The sequence below is a fragment of the Prunus mume genome, linkage group LG3 (assembly GCF_029339155.1).
Source record: "Prunus mume cultivar Tortuosa linkage group LG3, ASM2933915v1, whole genome shotgun sequence".
Lineage (NCBI taxonomy): Eukaryota > Viridiplantae > Streptophyta > Magnoliopsida > Rosales > Rosaceae > Prunus > Prunus mume.
Genome location: NC_142700.1, coordinates 7421312 through 7442281, shown reverse-complemented (window position 1 = coordinate 7442281; position 20970 = coordinate 7421312). Strand labels below are relative to the sequence as shown.

Below are 20970 nucleotides of genomic sequence, written 5' to 3'. Positions count from 1 at the left end.
GGGTTTGAGCATTGTCTTCTAACCCAAAGAAAGAAAAAAGGACCCACTAGTGTAGTGGTGTAGAGCAATTGCTCCCTCAGGCAAGTCCTATATTCGAATCTTAGATCCACGTAGTGTGTGTATTATTATCGTCCCTCTCAATAAGAAAGGTCCTAAAAAATAAAAATAAAAAAAGGGAAATTGAAAATGTTGGTTTAAACCTCAAAACTTTGGAAATATTGGTATCCAAATTTGATCACTACATTCTAGATATCAAACTGCAAAAGTCGCAGGCTCCATGGCAACTATTAATGAACCACCAACATTGGACTAATGTCAGTGCACATTTCGAATGTGAAGCAAAATATATTAACAGCAAATGCTGCTAATTGTTGTGCTATGGGAAATTAACTTCATAAATAATAATAATAAATTGCCAAATCAGTTGATAGATGCTTACATATAATAATAATAAATTGCAAATTCAGATATGTAGCAGGTGCATACTTCCATAGGTCGATCAATTTTATTCAAAAACTAAGTTTATATAATAGTCATAAACTAAGAACTACTCAAGAAAATATATCAGCACTTAAGATAAGAAGTTCCATGCCAACAAAATACACCAGCATCTCAGGCCGTTGCGGCATTCCAAATCTGCCACAAAACAAAAAGAATAATAGTCTGTGAGGAGTGTAAATGTAACTTCCTCTTCATGCTGTACAAAAATGAAGACAAACTGGAAAATTATCTACTGTGTAAATGAAAACCATTGGAAAAGGAGTTCAATGTACAAACTGCTGAGCAATTCTATTACAGCAGCATGTAATATGAATGCTTAAAGTTTACTATGTAGCAGCAATAGTCTGAACCACATCTATATGAACCTAAAATTCTGGAAAGCTTTTTCTTTTTTGAAAAATGAGAGCCTTAAACTCTGTAACTAGGCTGACTTGTACTTCGACCCAAAAAAAGGCTAACTTGTTGTATACAGGATCACTGAGTAAACAGTTCGCATATATATATATATATATATATATATATTTCCACATAAGTTTGCATCCTTTAAATCCAACAGCTCACAGAACATAGCTTTCTAATTCCATGCATCCATAATATATATGTATATGTTATAGGAGTGACGACAACAATAACAATAATGATAGCAACTGCTTATTGAAACAATACAACAGAAGTATTACCAGCCAGCAACACTTAAAAGAATAACTACAGTAATAAATACTTGCAGCTTCATGGTATTTGACCAAAAAAAAAATAGCACATGGTAAGCTCGCCACAGATAAATTACACACACTTATCTGTGATGATCAAGGTTATCCATGAGTTCTCTCTGGGTTCCTCCAATCACTCGTTCAGTACACAAATATCTGTTCAAGGACTGTTTCCATCTGAAAATAAAAGGTGAAAATAAAAACAAGACATACCATGCGTAGATGAGTGGAAGCCTATGATTTCCTCACCATGGGGTGCCAGTTAACTGCAGTGATTGCTGGGGAATGCTTAAGGTCATCCCAAAGTTGAGCCTTGGTTTGCGCAATGGTTGCTGTAAATCCTTCTGGCATATTAGTTAACTTCAATTCGATCAGAGACTTTAGGTGCCTCAACCCACTCGGGACCTTCAGATTTGTGCAGGATCTTATCTCAAGCTCTCTGAGACTTTGCATTGCCTTTTCCTCCACATGCCAAACTTCAAGTTTTTCTAGATTCCACAACTTCAACACTACTAGTCGTGGAAAGCCTCCCGCAGAGCAAAGCATCTTGTTACCTGTGTAAGAGTTGGAGTAAAAACAGAGTAACTTAAGGTTAGAGAGTTTCTCTAACTCGGGCATTGGATCATCTGGAAGAAGAGAGGCTGACAAAGTAAGATCAGTGAGGTTTTTGGGGAACTCAGCTACAATGGGAGGAGCTAGCTTTCCAATAAGATTTAGGCTGGACAGATGGATGAGACCAGACAAAGGCATGAAAATTATATAACTGGATTCATCCGTTTCACCAACTGATCTAACTCTCAAAGACTTGAGGCGCTTCAGCTTTCCAATCCATTCGGCTATTAGTTCTTGCTTTATTTTGCCTAACTGGAATGCCAGACCCAATTTTCTGAGGTTGATCAACTTGTCCAACCCATCTTTCAAAGGACTGTCTTTATCAACAAAAACACCCCATAATGTCTGGAGATTCTTCAGGGAATTGCCACCTTGTTGATACACAAATTTACTTCTGCAACTCTGGTTCAAGTATAGGTGTCGAAGTTTCTGTAGTTTCCATATTGAACTAGGGAGAGCGCGGACATTTGTATGCTTCACATCTAAGGTTTGGAGCTTTAGCAAATCGCCAATGAATGTTGGGATTGATTGAAGGTAAGTCCACCTCAAGCCTAGATACTTCAGGTTGCTTAGTTTCCCAATCGCCTTGGGGAATTCAGGTCTGAATACACGTTCAAGATCAAGAACCTGAAGTGGTCGGAAGCAACCATCTGCAATTACTTTATGAAGAAAGTTACCTATTTCTTCGCCAGGTTTATTTCCTTCTCGAGTATCAAAGGAGAGAATAGAAAGAAGAGGGCTTGCAACTTTTGATAAGCTCTCGCCAACAGTAATTGGAAGATCATTTCTTTTAAAACGAAGAGCAACTCTATGATTTGAACTTGTAGCCTCCAAGCTGCGGACAGGTAGAGAATAGGGTAATCTACACGTCTTGACTTCCCCATTAAGCTTTCGTTCAACAATTTGAATCATGCCCAAACCAATCAACTCCGATAGATACTTTTCTGCAACATCTTCAGAAGTTATAGTGTTATTACCATGCACTCGTACCAAACCTTCTGCCAGCCACAAAGCAATTAGTCTCCTTGCGGGAATTTCAAAGTCCAACGGGAAGAGCTTTAAGTAAGAAAGGCACTTAGACAGATGTTCAGGAAGCAAGTGTTTTATGGAATCTATGGTGTATGTTTGTAACGATGGTGGATCATTCTCTATGATGTCTTCAAGCATCTCTTCTAACTCCTCTACAGCAGTCACATCTTCCCCAGACATTAGATATCCAACACGTAAGATGGCTAGTGGAAAACCCCCACATTTACCTAAAATTTCTTTTGCTAGCATTTCCTCTTTTGGAGAAAAGTGCACCATCTGGGTAAACAATTTCCAGCTCTCTTCTTTGGTTCGCAGTCGAAGTTGGTGAGGAGTATTGTTAAACTTTTTAGCCAAATCACTATGTCGTGTAGTGAATAGAATTCTGCTTCCGCTTGATGTTACTGGAATGAATCCTGCTCTAAGAGTATTCAACTCATCTACTGTGGAGATGTTGTCTAGGACTAAAAGGTACCGCTCCTCATCTACAAGATCATGTACCTCTTGGACCCAAGGCACATTGGACTTCCAGGGTAGAGAAATCCATACACGGCGAGTAAAGTGGCGCGAAACAGCTCCATGATCAAAAATTTTATTTGCTAATGTTGTCTTACCTATGCCCTCAATGCCCAAAATGGGAATAACAGAGTGTTGTTCAGTGTTGGTTGTCAGTTGTGCCACCAATGCTTGGATGTTTTCCTCCAAACCGACCACTGAGCTTGACTCTTCCCTCAATTCAATGCTGTATGCTTTTACGCTTCTCACAACAAGACTGATAGTATGCTGGATTCTGTCAATTTCACGGCAAAGCTTTATCCCAGATCTTGTTTTAAATAGATGGTTTGATCTCCTTATAACACATGAGTCGTCTATGAAGGCTTGCACACATTTATCAGCACTTTGAACAATAATCCTCATTTGCTTCAGCCAAGCCACTCTGGAGTTAAATCGGCTTCCAACCATTCCTGCATCGTCTACAAGTTTATACATGCCTTTCAGCTGATTGCATAGCGAGGTGACTTCATAAAATACTTCACCCAATGCATCTGACTTGTGATTGAGGTAGCTGTACATCCTGTCGACTAAAGATGTAATAATCTTGTCATCACTGGTATTGTGATGTGGGGATTGATAGACAAACTTCGACGAATCTCTTCTTATAAATTCGAAGCCATATCTTTCCTTCCTCTTTAAAAGTTCTGCAAATCCAGTGCCAATGCACCTCAAGTCCCCCTCGAGCTTTCTTCTTGCCTTCCAAGTACTGATTCGGTTTGCAGGCCTCTGTGAGAAGTTGCTGATGGCAAGATCTGCTTCTTTAATAACCTCTTCCACTTCCTTCACCCATGCCCCTTCGATTTCACTTTCGAAAGGAAGTCCTTCTATTTCTTTCAGAAAGGGATGCAGAAGTAGCAATTGCAGTTTTATTGAGTCTATTTGCTCTCCAATACTCTTACGCAGTAATGCTGTGTGTTGGGTGAGGCGGTTTATTGTGTTAACAATAGAGGAAGTCAAAGCAGCTACAGAGGCAATTCGTCCTTTGAAATCCACCCGTTGTTCTTGATCGTGCTCATAAATCGGTCTTTCCAGCAGGCTTCTAATAATAGACCTTGATCTCTCCAGCGATTCACATATGTTAATCCCATGTACCTTCTTCATCGAAATGGTTTCATTTATGTCATCCTTCACGCGCTTAGTTTCAATGAACAGCCCTTCTATATCCATGAAATTCTTTGTAGTCATTGCAACAAAAGATATCATGTGGGAGTCTCTTCTCTGCTTCTCAAAAGTTTTGAATAGGTCTTTTGCTTTTCGAACCACTGATATGGTTTTGGTCAACCATGCTACCTCAGACTGATCCAATCCTTTTATAGGTACTTCAACAGAGTAAATCCTGGGATCCAAGATTTGTTGTTGTATTTTACCTATATGATCCCTTAAATGCATAACTTTTGCTGCATCCTCTGCAATAGCATCCAGGAGCCTCGATTCTCTTCGAATCCACTTGATGTCTTCCTCTAAGAACATAAACGGCACATGCTTGATGTAGAAGTAGAGTAGCAAAGGGGTCAGAGAGACGAAGAAGAGCACTTGATACATTGATATATGATTTACATAACGGCAAAGAAGGAACACAACAAATATGACAAAAAACCGAGCATTTTTCAGAATGGAATCAATGAATGCAGAGGACTTGGTTACGCTCTCCTTCTTGTATGCCAAACTAGCCATAGACAAAATAATAGCAATATATCGATCATTATCAGAAGCTGGAGCTTCAGTGGGTCTGAGTTGGGCAACAGCTGCTTCTGCATGGTTTCTCTCCATGATCACTTCCCTGCCTGCTTTTCTTAGCAGTTTCAATTAAAGAAAACAAATTGCCCAATTTGCAGTGGGTTCAATTCAAACTTCGTAGAAGTTGGAAAAGTGGTGTTCATGGGTTCAACCATATTTTGGACTGAAGTGGCGTGGAGCTTTAAAATGAAGTTCAGGGAAATTATATTTGAAAAGCATCCGAAACTTTCATAGTGTGAAATGTAATTAACTAAAAACTAAAGTCATTGAAGAATAATTTATTACAGAAATCATTTTATAATGTAGTAATCTGGAAGCTGTTGCAAACACCTTCGGCAGTATGCATGTGCTTTGCATTGTAAAGTGTAAACATTGTTTTCTCGTAAAAATTTGCAAACTCGATTTGACCAGTTGGTCAAGTAACGCTAATGATGGGTTAGAATTGGCTTATTTGTGGACGATTGTCTGGCTGGAACTTGCCGAGAAACGACGTTTTGATTTTATATTTGGTAAATTGGACTGTAAACAATATGCCTGACTTCAGACCATTATCCTTTGTTCATCTTTTCTTTACAAGAATCTTATACCAGAAATGAAGTAGAGCAGGTAAGTTATTCCGAAGAATGTGAATGTGAAGGTTAAGATCAGAACACTTTACCCATCTTTATATGCTTATCAAAAGAAAAGAAAAAGAATGAACAAGGTCTCATGTCGTATGTTTGTGTCAATCTAAATTCACATGAGCATTGATGGTTTTTGTTTATGGTTAATACATCCATGATATGATTGAGATTACAAGGCTAAAGTTCAAATGTACCTGTAAAAACGAATTTGCCGTGACGAACAAAACAAGAATACCAAAAATTTCACGAATTACATATAAACACGTATTTTTATATCACCAAAAATTTCAGTGTCTCCGATACCAAATCAGACCAAAGTGGGTCAAATTAAAGTTAGTGACCAACTGAACTTACTACAAGTGAAATGTGTCTAACAATGAGTTGAGGCAAACACCAGAGGAGCCACACTAAGTTATTAATTGTTCTTCTCAAAACAAGAAAAGAAACTAAAGGAATTAAACACATAATTTCAAAAATTCGGTGTGAATTGTCTCCTATCCGCCTTTGTTTTTTACTCCACAATTAGTTTTGCCCTTGCATGGCCCTCTGAAATTTGGAACTGTTCAGTTAAACCCAGATGTGCCATAAGAAGCCAGACATGGGTGAGCAGCTCTCCTCCTCGCCTGAGCTGCTGGGCATGACCACTCCATCGACACTGATTGGCAGCGTAAGAGAGCATTTCCACCCACACATGACTTACAAACTTCCACTTTCTCTCATTACTCCATCCTCTATCTGATTCCAGGGACTGCAAAGCTTTAGCAAGCCTGCATGCATCAAATAGAACTGACTTGCTTCTATCTCCTTTCACTTTAGATGGAAGGATGTCTGTGCACACGTCCAGTAGCTTTGTGCATGCTTTCCTTTCACCCGATTTCATTATTTTCTTTTCCTTGAAAAATTCTTTCAGCCTCGGCACATGTGTCTCTAAACCTTATCTGTCCAATCCCATTTGGTAGCATGAAGGGGCACATGACTAAAAGATACATCATGTAGTTCGATAACAGCTTACTGTCTTCACAGTTTTCACTAGGAACCAAGTTTGAGTTTCGATTCACATCAGAATAATAACATAGATCTGTTGCAATATGCCAGAGAAGGATGCTTTGATCAAACTCAACCTCATTGATGGTCCAGCCAAGTTCCTTTAGACAATGTGCTTTTTGAAGCACCTGGTCACCCCTTCGAGCACATAATTGTTTTCTTTTGCTAGCCTCAACATTGGAACCAATCCTTGATTTCTCTTGGAGCTGCTCAAATATCAACTCCTTCAACTCAGTGGGGATATCCGCCAACTCTTTGTATCGATACTTCTCTAACAACTGATAAATGAATAAGAACTTCTGGACAGAAATGCATTTCGTTGGCTTAGCCTTAAGACAAAATGTGATGAGGTTGTATTGTCCCAAGGTATTAGACCACCTCTTGTTATAACCCAAAGGGACTGACGAAACGGCACTGCGCAAGAGAACCAAGAGACGTGCCACCATATTTTTGTGCTTATTCAGCCACAGCCTTGTCCTGTCTGAGGAAAGCAGCAATGCTACAGCATAAGATTCTAGGACGATTGCTCCTATCAACAATATATATGTGATAATTACATCTACTCCACTGTAAGCTTGCTTCTTTGAGAACAGGAAGGCTATGAATACAGAAAGTGTTATAGAAACAGTAACACCACGGAGAATGCAACCCAGACCAGAAGAAACCAGAACTGACTTAGTATAAAAGGCATCATACATGAATCCTAGCTCAAACTCAATAACTTCGAAAGCTTGATCGGAGTTTGTATTTTCTAAGAAGGAGTGGCTGAGTACTATATCATGGAAGCTGAGGATGAGATCAGCACAAAGCAGTTTGAATGTTTCAAAGAAGTCGTAGGCTTTGTCTAACATTGCCACATTTTGGGTACCGTCATCAACTGCATCAACTAGTGAGTTATCCCTTCCTAGTTCAACTGAGTTAACCCTGAAGCCCTGGGCTCTCTTTGAACAATATTCTTCCATGTATCTAGCATAATTGGGACCTGGGTCAGGATCATGAAGCATAGAATCTCTAAAATGCTCACTGCTTGCCGATCTTAGAACCCAAGTCCTCTCCCCAAACTTAATCATCCCAACTATGAACATTGGTATTGCCAAAAAATTTAACTCTTTACTGGACCATGCTCTGAAAGAGACATATAAAGCTACAACCACCTGGACAAATAGCCCAAGCAAGTGCCTAAGCCACAACTCATTGTCTTCTAAAGAGTAAGCAGTGATAGTATCTGGGCCACCAAGATGTAAGAGAAGAAAGGGTGCCCAAAATGCGGTTATTACAACTTTCGGGTTTACGGAATCACCTTGAGATTCTTCTTGGTTGCTGGAGAGTATGCCAAGTGCTACTGTTGCAACTGAGTCAGCTGACAGGTAAGAGAGCCACAGAAGAATTCTGAGTTTGTTACTGGTTGAATGTTTTCTCCAGTTGCCAATCAGGATGAGGATAATTTGCAAGGCAAGACTGGCTAGAACCATACCCCGAAGCTCCCACTCGTTCCAAAGTTTTCTCAAACTTTCAGGGATAAGTTGCATTGTCTTCCGCTGGTTTGTGAAGATCAAACTGCTAACAACTGGAAAAGCAAGTTTTTATTTTTATTTTCTTTTCAAAACATCAGAACGTATCAAACAAAGCATTAATTTTAAGTTTGTAAACTCAATGTAGGACATTTAACTCTTCTTCAAGCGTCAAAATGAAGTGACTAACAAAAAGGAGGAGCAAAAGAATTAGCACTTGTTACCTGTGATTAACATGATTCCTCTCTTTTTAAGGAATTGAAACGCAGCAGAAAAGCAGCAAAACTTGCGGTTTCTGCTTGTTTAGTTTTCAGGCCGTATATGGTGGTTCCAGAGAGAGTAAGGTCTCTAACATCTTACACTTGAAAGTTAAGACTGGCAAATTTTCTATCTTGCACTTGTTTAAGTGAACCATCCAATACTAAGCAATGACTTGGCATCAACAAGAATCAATCTCTTCCTGGGATTCTCTTCTGTCAATCAAGACCATATTTCAAGTTTACACAATAAACATACAATTCAAAATCACATCTCATTGACCAAGAAAACGCCAAAAAAGAAAAACACCATTCGACAATGTCCTAGGTTAGAGAGTTCCTCTTTTTTCCCTACAATAATTACAGTTTACACATCCAAGACAGAAACAAAATTGGGCAGTGTCTTGTTAAAGACAAAAACCCACTTGTAGTTGGATGGCACTTATTGAAATCAAGCCAGATTACTACATATGACTTGACTTATAGTTGGGAACTTAGGAATCTTGGACAAATAACATAAACAAACTATTCAATACTAAAATATGGACTTGGCATGAAAATTTATCAAGGAAACGACTCCAAATTCAATAAAATGTCAGAGTTCACGCATGTAAGACTAGATCAAACCTTTATTTTAATAATATTTTAATGTTCACCAGTTGCAACAATCAAGTTTCTAATTAAAAATTCATGTCTCTCTAATTAAGCATTTTCAATGGCAATTTGTGTGATATTCTATCTTCTGCTCCTCTCTCATCTGCCTGTCTATTTTGAATTTGCTTCGTCAACATTTCATGAACTATACTCATGTCCTTTCACTGAAGTCTGTGGAATAATGGCCTTGCAATGGCAATTTATATTTGTAGGACAATCTGTGAGGACCAGACAAGGTGATGCTGCTGCATGCCCAGCCTGAAGAGGTATGTTTGTAGAAGTAAGCAGGAGCTTGATTTTTATGGACTGTTTCTTTTTTTTCTAAGAAGAGTTTTTCTTTTATTGACTCACACTTGAACATTATTAAGCAATTGAAATCTTATTTTCCAATACAAAAAACAAAAAACAAAGAAAACCAATTGAAATCTATGTATCAGTTTATCCGGATATGTATATATACATACATATATATATCCAAAATCCTGCATATGCCCGCTTATATATTGTGACTGATTTGCACTATTTTTTGTTTTAACCATTTCAAGTACTTCACCATTTTGTGGTCATTGTTGCCTTCGTTCCCTTGTTGCAGTTTTTTTTGTCATCAGGTGAACAATTTTATCTGGTGCGTTCATATTATGGCAATGACTTATGAATTCATTTTATTTTAAGGTTCTTTTTATTTTTCAATTAAAGAGTAACTCCTTAGTTTGCTTGATTTTTTGAACATTTTAATGTTCTGCATTGATTCTGCAAATTTTCGCCTAATTAATTCATCAGTCTCCTCTGTTTCATGTCAGTTCTTGCAATTACACACACATATATATATATATACATATCTGTATCTCAGTTAATATAATAATTCTCTTTTTTTGCAGGTTAGGTGGCTGTAGTTATTTTCCATTTCTTCAGTGCGCAGACACATATGTTACTGTGATGATGAGCAACCCCCATAAACTAGGGGTAGTTGTGGTTGGTGCCCACAATCTTTATCCTGAAGATGATGAAGGTTCATGCAGTGCCTTTGTGGAGCTTAGCTTTGATGGTCTGAGGCTACGCACCACTGTTAAAGAAAAGGACCTAAATCCAGTTTGGAATGAAAGCTTCTACTTCAACATTTCTGAATCGTCCCATCTCGACAAACTTCGACTGGATGCCTATGTCTACCACAGTGTCAAGCCTACCTACTTCAAGACCAAGTCGTTTCTTGGGAAGATTAGAATCCCTGGGGATTCACTTTCCACATATTCTGATGATGTTGCCACAGACTTCCTTCTGGAAAAGCGTGGCATCTTCTCACATGTGAGAGGAGAGCTCACCCTCAAGGTTTATGTTACTGGTCCTGAACCATCAAACATGTCCTCATCCACCCCAATTGCTGCTGCTGTTGCACCCCTCCCAAGTAGGGATCCAGGCCTAGCTCAAGAACAGTTGATGACTCAGGGAATTTCAAATCCTGCTACACGAAATGCGGAGGAAGCTGATACAAGGCACACCTCTCATCGTCTTCCTAATCCAAGTCATCATGAGGACCAACCACGACAACGTCCAGCTGCCCCGCCATTTTCAATCAAGGATGATACCTGTGGCTTTGCACTTAAGGAGACAAGCCCCAACCTTGGAGGTGGACAGGTTGTCGCTGGCCGTTTTATTAACGGACCCAAGACTGCAAGCGCCTATGATCTAGTTGAACGGATGGATATTCTTTATGTAAAGGTCGTTAATGCTCGTGATCTTCCTTCAAGGGGTGTAACAGGCAGTCTTAATCCATTCGTTGAGGTAAAAGCCGGAAACTATCAAGGGACTACAAAGCACTTTGAAAAGCAGAAAAATCCAGTATGGAACCAGGTTTTTGCCTTTTCAAAGGAGAGGATGCAAATGCGTGAATTGGAAGTTTTGATAAAGCACAAGGATCCGAGCCAAGATGATGACATTGTGGGGTACGTAACTTTTCCCCTCCATGAGGTTCCAACAATAGTCCCACCTGAAAGTCCTCTGGAGCCAAAATGGTACCCGCTTGAGGGGCAGGGATTGAGAAGGATCAAAGGTGAGGTTATGCTCGCAGTCTGGTATGGTACCCAAGCAGACACTGCTTTTTCCGAGGCATGGCATTCTGATGCAGTTCCCTTGAATAGCTCACAGTCACAGATTGACTCCACAGTAATACGCTCAAAGATCTATCAGGCACCAAGGTTGTGGTACGTGCGAGTTAATATAATCGAAGCACAAGACCTGCTTGTAAGGGAGGATGACAATTTGCCAAATGCATTTGTCAAGTTACAGATGGGGAACCAGGTTTTAAGAACAAAACCAGTTCAGGATCAGAACCTAAACCCCATTTGGAATGAAGAATTTTTATTTGTCACTACTGATGACCCCTTTCCATATTTGTTCCTCTCAGTTGAGGATCGTGTGGGTTTTAATGACACCCTTATTGGGAGGGCCTTGATAAAGCTGCATGATGTACAAATGCGTGTCGATGACCGCAGCATTCCTAGCAGGTGGTTTAATCTGGAAAAGTCGTCGGTTACTAATCATCCTGATGATGCCAACCTATGAGGTTCTTCAAGAGTCCAACTCCACAGATGACACATTCTCAAGCCGCGTCCATCTCCGGATTTGTATAGAAGGAGGATACCATGTATTCGATGAGTCAGCTTATTACAGTAGTGATTTCCGCCCCACAGCGGAGCAGCTCAGGAGGCCGCCCATTGGGGTTTTAGAGCTCGGAATTCTGGGTGCTGTGGGGATTCAGCCGATTAAAGCACGTGATGATAGGGGCACAGCAGATACATACTGTGTAGCAAAGTACGGTGATAAATGGGTCCGGACAAGAACCATTATTGACAACTTGTCACCAAAATACAATGAACAGTACAACTGGGAGGTTTTTGATCCTGCTACAGTCCTCACCGTAGGGTTATTTGACAATAGCTTGTTGTTCAGCACGGTTCAAGGTGGTTCTACCAGACACCAGTGGATTGGGAGGGTTCGAATTCGCATCTCGACACTAGAAGTAGGCCGGATATACACACACTCATATCCACTGGTGGCTCTGCACCCATCAGGTGTTAAGAAGAGGGGGGAGTTGCATTTGGCAATTCGGTTTTTGTGTCCCTCTCTTCTAAACAGGCTTTACATATACTCACAACCACTTCTGCCAAAGATGCACTATGTAAGCCCTATCAGTGTTATTGAGCTTGACAGCTTACATTATCAAGCTGTCAACCTAGTTGCTTTATGGCTAGCTCGAGATGAGCTCCCGCTCAGGAAGGAAGTGGTGGAATACATGTGTGATGTCGACTCACATCTTTTTAGCATCCGACGGAGCAAAGCAAATTTCTTCAGGGTTATGTCGACTTTATCAGGATTGGTTGCTCTATTCAAATGGTTTAGTGAAATTTGCATGTGGAAGAATCCTATAATGACGGTGCTTGTCCATGTTCTCTTCTTCATGCTTGTTCGGTTCCCGCAACTAATTTTCCCCACATTTTTTATTTACTTGTTTCTGACTGGGTTATGGAACTTCCGTTTCCGGCCTCTTTATCCTCCCCACATAAGCACAGGCTTGTCATACGCTGAGTTAGTGCACCCCGACGAGCTAGATGAGGAATTTGACACGTTTCCGACCAGTCGGTCTTCGGACATTGTGAGAATGAGATATGATCGCTTGAGGAGTATTGCTGGTAGAATTCAGACTGTAGCTGGTGATGTTGCTGTCTATGGGGAGCGAATTCAGGCACTATTAAGCTGGCGAGATTCGCTAGCTACGGCCCTGTTTGTAACATTCTGCTTTGTAGCTGCCTTAGTTTTCTATTTCACGCCAATCCACGTGGTGGCAGCATTGGCATGGCTGGTTATAATGATGCCTCCAAGGTTTCGCCGCAGCTGGCCTTCAGGACCAATCAACTTCTTCCGCAGGCTGCCTGCTAAGGCTGATATTTTGTTATAATTAGATTACTAATGTTTGTAGCTCTAAGTGCTGAACCATGAATTTAGTTGAGCTTTTCGTATGTCTGCTTTTGGTTGATGAAGCTATATTTGGAAGGTCACGAATCAAAGCCCTTTTTTTTTCTGTTTCGTACTCGTTAATTGGTTAGATTTCAGGTTTTACTTTTAGAGTTTTGAGCTATCTTCATACCACTCTATACCCTAGATATGAAACCTTAAGACTGATTGGAGGACGATAATCTATCTAATTCTTGTTTCGTCTCTCTCCTATTCATGACTTCTCCCATTTCAAATGAATAAATATATCATAAATCCACAAAATAGTTTAGTTTCAACTATACTAGTATTAAGTTTCTATAAGCTATCTTATCCCAGTATGCACCTGTTGATCATCTCCAAATAATCTAAATAAGAAATCCACCTAAAATCTATTTGGACGTATTTGTAGCAAGCACTACCCAAAATAGCAAGTGCTTCAAGCTTCTATTTGGATGAGCAAACCCCATAAGTAGGTCGTGAAGACACCCTCAGTTCTTAGAAAGCGGCATACCATAAATAAAAAATATAGTCAAATGGTGCAAGTGTAACACAGTATCCACCAACCAGCACGAGCTCAAATGGTAATTAAACTGCTCTAACAATTTGACGTTTTACACAAGCTCAAGTTAGTGCATGGCATTCCTTTCCCTTAGAGAAAATGGGGAAGGCAAAAGGTACTAAATTTACACCTCTGACTTCTCTCCTGTAGTCGCATCCTTAGAGTCATAAGCAGCATCGGCGGAAGAGGTATCAATGTCATTCAGACCCAATTCCTCATTTTGCTCCCATGACCTCTCATATTCCTCAACTGGAGGCAGCCAGCACAAGAAACTTGTTAGCAAAATTTAAACAAACAAAAGCAAAAGTAACATATGTACTAAACTAATCCAAGCTCCTAGATTCTAAACCCTTCATCCTCCTATTTATGCTCCCTCAAATAAAGGGGTTTGAGCAAACCAATTCTCAACGTCACACAAGTACCAGACCGAGATATATGACTTGAAAAGTCAGTCATTATTTCAATGTTCTTCCAACAGCTTCTTAGGCTGCTTTTATATTTTAAATTAAAATATAGAACAATAAACCTCTGTAAAGTCCAAGAAAATTTTTTTTTTCCTCCCATTAAGCAGCCCTTTAAATTTCTGATCCATCCAATTTTATCATTACTGCTTGAAAAAGATAATCAATTTAATTGGGGGCCATGGGAGCTAAAACTACTTGAATGCATATTTGGTTGTGTTCCTGAGGCACCTCACAACCTGAGATGCATACGGCAACACAGGAGTGATACAGTTATTATACGAAAGTATTTCCTTTGCAGGATATTTAGACAATGTTGAAAAACAACTCAATTACAAAAAAGCAGTTTGATGTTGCAGAATCTAGATGAACAACCAAAAACCCGATCCAGACAAAGACTGGAAAAAAGAAAAGATCTACTAGTAATAGCCTCATTTCCATCTCATTTAATGGTCAAAATCTACTAATTTTAACCGTGAGATACATTTTCTCTGAGAGCACAAAATGGAGGAAAAAATTATTCTATTTTGAAAGTAGACTGTCAAGATGGAAAGGAAGAGGCTTACACATCAACTGATGGTCATCTTTGATATCGTCAGTTCCCGGTGCAACAAAAGAATTAGCCAATGCATCATCAAGAATTAAATTCCAAGGCTCTTCTAAACACAAAAGCTGCACCAAAGGGAGAGGTCAAGGAACAAACTAGTACTGACCAGAAAAATAACAACCAATATCTTTCTATGCATTATCATTGTTTGTGACAAAATATGTCACAAGAACCTTTTAAATCCCGAGTAACAAACATCAGAACTTACAATATACCTGTGGTTGACATGCTTATATAGGAATTTCTGTCCATCTTTTTTTTTTATAATTATTTTTTGAAATAACTTTCTTGCACCACCTATGTTCCATTGATTCATGAAAAGATTACTACAGAAATTAAAAACTCAGCCTACATATTCCTTTTCTATATGTGTTCTGCTGACAGGACATCTAGTACCTTCTTTAGGCTTGCTTGAAAGTTGAGCCACTTGCTTCTCTTATGCTCATCAAGACTATCGCCAAAACTAAATCCATGTACCCTCTCAAGGCCTGCAGGACAAATCATAAAGGCACTAATCAGGTACGCAGGTACCGCAAAATACAAGTCAACGTCAAATTCCACTTTTTAAGATACTCACAGGGGAATTAAAAGAATCATATAAAAGAAATCTCTGCCACAGACAGAAATCAATACTTACTTTCACTGATTTTCATGATCAAGCCTTCAACAGTTGTAACAATCCCTCCCAGGGTGCCACTGGTCAGCTCCAACTCAATTTCTGGAATTTTCACGCTTGCAGTATCTGACTGAGCCAACATGATATAGTTTGTCAGACAATGCTTTGCATATTTATACCAAAAACAAAGGTATTAAACATCTCTAAGTGGAAGATAATCAACCCAATCTATCCCATGTCTAAGTGGAAAAACACTCTTAGTCACATTCTTATAGTATTTATCAGTAGATCACTTAGCACTACCAGCAATTGCGAAACAAAACCTTTATTTTACACCATTGATACTCTCCATCTTTTTCACACATTTCTGTCTACTAGAAATCTAAAGTTCCATACTCTTGTGCAGAAATTGCAGTAAAAAATATAAATGGTAGCCATTAGAACAAGTCAACTTAAAAATAAATAAATAAAGCAATGTCAAGCACGGCTTACTGATATAAGTAAAATGAACAGATCATAAGATGATGACGAGATACAATAAGAACAAGGTGATAGACCTTTATTACATCACGGCTAAGATCCTTAACATTCTTCACACAGAGAATAATTTTCTTCCCTTTCTCAGGAACTCGTCCACCAGGCTTCAACTGCACAAGAGAGCACAATTACCACCAAAGCATGGAAGAGAGAAAAAGAAAATAAGCAGATCAGTACAGACCTCAGAATTGCGATAACCGCAAGCGTCACATGTGGATGCCATGACAATTACTTCTTGGAAGTATGGAATGTCTGTAATTGTTAAGAAAAAATCTTGCAAAGAAAAAAGTCCTAGAGATATTTACATTCTTGAAAAAAAAAAAGGAATGCATTTAAGTTACAGTAACAGTGAACTAAATCATTTTTATCTTTGCTTTGGATGTGTTCTTATTGGATTACATTTAAATCAGAAAATCAGTTTTCACAAAGCTAACAACAATTACATCAAAACCACTATATAAGAGAACCAACTTATTGATTCATATATCTCAAGGGTGGAAAAAGGACACCAAGGATACTGGTGACAAACATTCGAGTCTCACACCTTGCAGTACAAACTCCACATGTTGATGGGAAAGTCATCACCTGTCAAACAAACAATACACCAAATATTTCAAAATCTACAAATGCTGATAATGCAGAATTCTAGTGCATAGAATGGTTAATAGTTGTGTACCTCCTCTGGAGCCGTGTATCGAAACAAAGATTCAGCAATTTCTGCACTATTACTCTGAGCAATGGCCCGATGACCTGCTGCTGCTCCAATTGATCCATGTGGGGCTCTTTGTACATGGTCAGAAGTACCAACTGCTTCTGTTGATGCTGCATCACGAACACTTCCCGTTTGTGATGATTCCACTAACATACCCTAATGTTGATTGTTGCTCTGACGTTCGCTCATAAAACTTGATACTCAAAGATGGATCAGGGGATGGAGCAAACCTGGACACATGATATTTTACATCTTCAGTCAGCGAGAGGTCCAAATAAAAAGCAACAGAAGTTTCAAAATATATTAACAAGAATCCCGAGTCCACCCCAAATGCAAAGCAATTGACATATTACCTCCAAGAGGAATTATAGGAATGGTTAAATTTCTTTTCTACTACTTTGAAAAATGTAAGAGAGAAAGGGAACGGAAAGTGGGCCTATGGAGGTAAAAGTCCTTTATACGACATTAACTGCATTCCTTTTACAGTAAAAAAATCCAACCTAAACCATATACTGACAGAATGAAAAGTCCCCTGAGGACCAAAAAAAATAACAAAAAGGTGCTCTTTTCAAATTAAAAATCTCTTACAGGTTCTCAACAAAGCTGTTTCCAGCTGGATCATCAAGGATGAAGGTGAAGGATGAATCTGCTGTAGCACAGGCTCTCAGCTTCAACAAAAACTGGTCAATAGCTTCAGCTGTCTGAGGGTCCACTTTCTGGAAAGCCCAGAAGATAACACGTAAATATCAAAAGAAAAACTATGTTATATTAGAAAACAACAAATGAAAGACTTGTGCATGAACCTTGCGTTCTTCTTGGAGTGCCTGCAATTCATCCGCTGCTCGTAACAATATACCTTCCACCTAAATTATCAGACAAACATAAGATATTTGAAAAGAGAGAGGATGGAGGTGGAAGGTAGGTAGGTAATTCTGGAAGATACATAAAGGGAAAAAAAAAATGATATTATACACCAAAGAACAAGCTACATATTTAAAAAGGTGATGCAGGGTCCAACCTGAAGTTGCATTCATAATACATGCCTACCCATCCTCTCTGAGAATCAACCACCCAAGCCTACCCATCCCCAAAGATAATTAAAAAGATAAAAATAAAGTTTGCCTAGATAGCACCCTCGTGCCTATGCCTAAAGTACATACTAAAACTAGAGCCAATGACATGTAAAAATAGTTTTACTTCCAGTCAGCACCCTTTACATATAAACAGATTTAAACCAAGCCTTTATCCTTTCACCTATTACGGAAACAATTTTCCTGCTCCAAAAGGGATAAAAGAAAAGGATTAACTTGACTGGAGGGGAAACACAAAAGTTAATTAAATCTGTTACTCCCAAAACACTACAAAATACAATATGCACTGACAGGGATTATAAAATTTCAAAAATAAGACATCATTACCGACCACAAAATTTACCATAAAATAAAAATGAATCCAGGTGAATGGAGTTTATCCACTGAGCAGCAAGTTATTACAACTCTACTACAAAAGAGGGGGAAGTAAAAAAAATACCGTTGAGAGAGATCCACGCTGAGACTCTGGAGGGATCTCAAAATCTAATTCAGGAATCTGCATAAGCAAGAAAGATGAAAGAGAGTGCAGAACTCAATACCTTTACGTTATCTTGTTGAAATAGACAAACCCACAAGGAATAAAAACAACAACAACAACAAATCTATTTTAACGTGACTAAATCTAGCATTTTGGATGATAGTTGTTAGTATTATGATTAGCAATTTTTTATTGCTATTCTTGATCATCTTGCAAGGGGCATTATAACACATACAAGAAAACAGAATCTTTTTTATGAGTATCAATTAAAAAACTCTAGATCAACGCTCAGTTTTTTTTTTTAATCCATGGCTCCTTTTACAAACCATAAACAAAGCCTACCATATTAATATTTTTCATCACTTGATAACCTAATTACCTAAGATCTGGAAGTACTTGTGTACAGGATAAACTCAACTCAGCGGGCTACCTATATCTACACAAAGAAAAAGTTGATGGGCCACTACAGGGATCAGCCCAGTCTCCACAGCCATAATGTGGAACCCTTACAACTAAAGTAACTAACTAAACTACAACCAGACCCTTTATGCATGGATGTACCAGCATAAGATAAATGTTTAAACTACAACTGTATCTCAGCATTCATCCAACTAAAGATTCAGAATTTTGAAAAAATAATAAACATTAATTATGGTACTCTGAACTACCAAATCTAATAAGCTCTCCAGCCACACTCGGATAACATGAAGATTTAAATAAATAAAAACTTATAAACAACCTAATAGAAACAGGCTTAAAAAAACCTGTAAGTTAATGAAATGCAAGATGGAAAAAAAATCTGCATTGAGCATTGCAATCAGAATCTATTTCAGGTACCTTAATAGTAGCAAACTCAGATTTCACCACTTGTCGATTAAGCATCTGCATAGAAAAGAGGTCATCAATTCTGCAATCCTGAAGGAGGGGACTGTTCAATACACTTAAGAAAAATATAGAGCATTGTGTTGTGTCATAGAAATTCAGTCTGCATTCCCTTCAATCAAACAAGCCTTTTGGAATAGAAATTATTAGTTGAGACATAAGATTATCACAGCACTTCTTCTTTTCAAATCTCTAAGAATCAGTTCCAACAACCACTATTATCAAACTCAAACCCAAAACAAAGAAAAAAGAAAAGAAATTTGAAATAATGAAGAAAAAGAAAACATATAGGTAAGTGCTTTGTGATTATTAATTATTAGTGTCTTCAACATGATCAATTTTAGTTAAAGACCACAGATTTTGGACATACATGAGAGATAAAATGACCCATATAATGTCAAGTTATAAAATTTTGAGTACTCTAACCTTGGGGTCCCCGGAAGGCACTTTCAACTGGTAGCAACAACCCTTAGGTTGGAGCTCACCAGCAAACTGAACTTCGTTATTCCTGCGGCAGCACAACAGAATTGTTTTTTTTTAAGCAAAAAAACAAAACTTCACTAAACCAATGAAAAATTGAACAAATTATCATCATAGAGCTTTACCTCTCATTGCAATGCGGACACTCAAACGCAGACAACAAAATCTGCATACCAACAACACTTTCATGTATACATAAACAAGATAAGAAGAAGAAGTTGACAATCAATTATAAACAAATTAGAGGCTTACCTTTCTGAAGTGAGGAATTAGAGTCAGCAGAAAACTGGTAGTGCCCTGAAAATAAAAATAAAATTAGCAAATTTAATCACAATGCAAATCCAAATAGAGTAGACCTAAGCAGAAATGAAGATACATAGAGACAGAGAGAGAATGAGAGTACGTTTTCGCCGCAACGCATGCAGAGGCTTTCGACTTGGTAGAGAGGGGCGTCGGAGTCTTCGGCGGAGACGGATTCGACCACCGACCTCACATCCACGATTTGATTTTGGTCTTTGCTTTGGCTACCACCAATACCTCCTTCCATTTTATCTTCAGTTGCTTTCTTTATCTGTGATTTGTATGCGAGTCTGTGATTTTGTTGGCGGCAGAATGACAGGGCTTTGGTTGAAGAAAGAAGAACTAACTCTGCACTCTATTATTTGAAGTCTGACCTACGCGTTGCATACAAATTACAATACAACCGTTGAGAAAGTACCAGAAGTTTCACAAGCATTCTAAAACAGGGTTTACATGGACCGGCCTAGTGGACCAAAGCCGGCTTGAACCGCCACCTAGTTTTTCTATTTTTACTTATTTTCGTTTCAATTTATTTGTCAACAAAACAAAAAAATAAGTATATCAAATATAACATAATTTATGAAAATCGTCATCCAACACAGGAGAAGAAGGCCATGTGTGACTAATGAACTGTATTTTTGATGATCTCATTGTAACCGATACTTCCGGTTAATAAAATTTACTTATTTTTTATAATAAAAAAATCATAAAATATCATAAAATACTCAATGCATATGAAAAATGAAGTTTTCAGGTCAAGTCTCACAAAGGGTTTATATGAGAACCCCTTCATTAGGGATCAGTATTCATTCGCAAAACATGATTAAACATGTTATCCTTGTGCAAAATGCTTTTATTTATTTATTCTTCTTAAAAAGCCAACTAGCCTATATAATTTATTTATTTTCCATGTATGTTTTTAATAAAATGGATGGATTAATGTAATGTGTTTGGCATCATCTTTTTTATTTTATTTTTTTATTTTTTATTTTTAATATAAGCAATAGTCTAACTAAACTATAGTTCA

The 20970-nt window shown here is 38.4% G+C and overlaps 3 protein-coding genes and 1 pseudogene across 4 annotated transcripts; 1 reads left to right on the top strand and 3 right to left on the bottom strand.

The window, feature by feature from the left end:
* Positions 1-391: 391 nt before the first annotated feature.
* On the bottom strand, positions 392-4946 carry LOC103325460 (putative disease resistance protein At1g59780). Its single transcript, XM_008227626.3, has 2 exons — positions 1425-4946; positions 392-636 (listed from the first exon to the last, which is right to left on the bottom strand). The coding sequence occupies exon 1, from the start codon at positions 4944-4946 to the stop codon at positions 1446-1448; it is 3501 nt and encodes a 1166-aa protein (XP_008225848.2). The 3' UTR covers positions 392-636; positions 1425-1445.
* Positions 4947-6267: 1321 nt separating this feature from the next.
* Positions 6268-8352, bottom strand: LOC103325459 (uncharacterized). Its single transcript, XM_008227625.2, is given in 2 exon segments — positions 6268-6668; positions 6670-8352. Coding segments are annotated over 2 exon segments (2061 nt in total). The 5' UTR covers positions 8338-8352; the 3' UTR covers positions 6268-6275.
* A 1007-nt stretch (positions 8353-9359) lies between these two features.
* LOC103325419 (multiple C2 domain and transmembrane region protein 5-like) lies at positions 9360-13310 on the top strand (annotated as a pseudogene). The gene is made up of 2 exons (XR_016125179.1): positions 9360-9496; positions 10109-13310. The product of XR_016125179.1 is annotated as a multiple C2 domain and transmembrane region protein 5-like (transcript).
* Positions 13311-13712: 402 nt separating this feature from the next.
* Positions 13713-20317, bottom strand: LOC103325418 (uncharacterized). The gene is given in 17 exon segments (XM_008227573.2): positions 13713-14028; positions 14807-14912; positions 15244-15335; positions 15485-15593; positions 16021-16110; positions 16182-16252; positions 16519-16585; positions 16677-16853; positions 16855-16942; positions 17301-17428; positions 17516-17575; positions 18243-18299; positions 19119-19163; positions 19590-19671; positions 19769-19809; positions 19896-19940; positions 20047-20317. Coding segments are annotated over 17 exon segments (1527 nt in total). The 5' UTR covers positions 20191-20317; the 3' UTR covers positions 13713-13903.
* Positions 20318-20970: the final 653 nt, after the last annotated feature.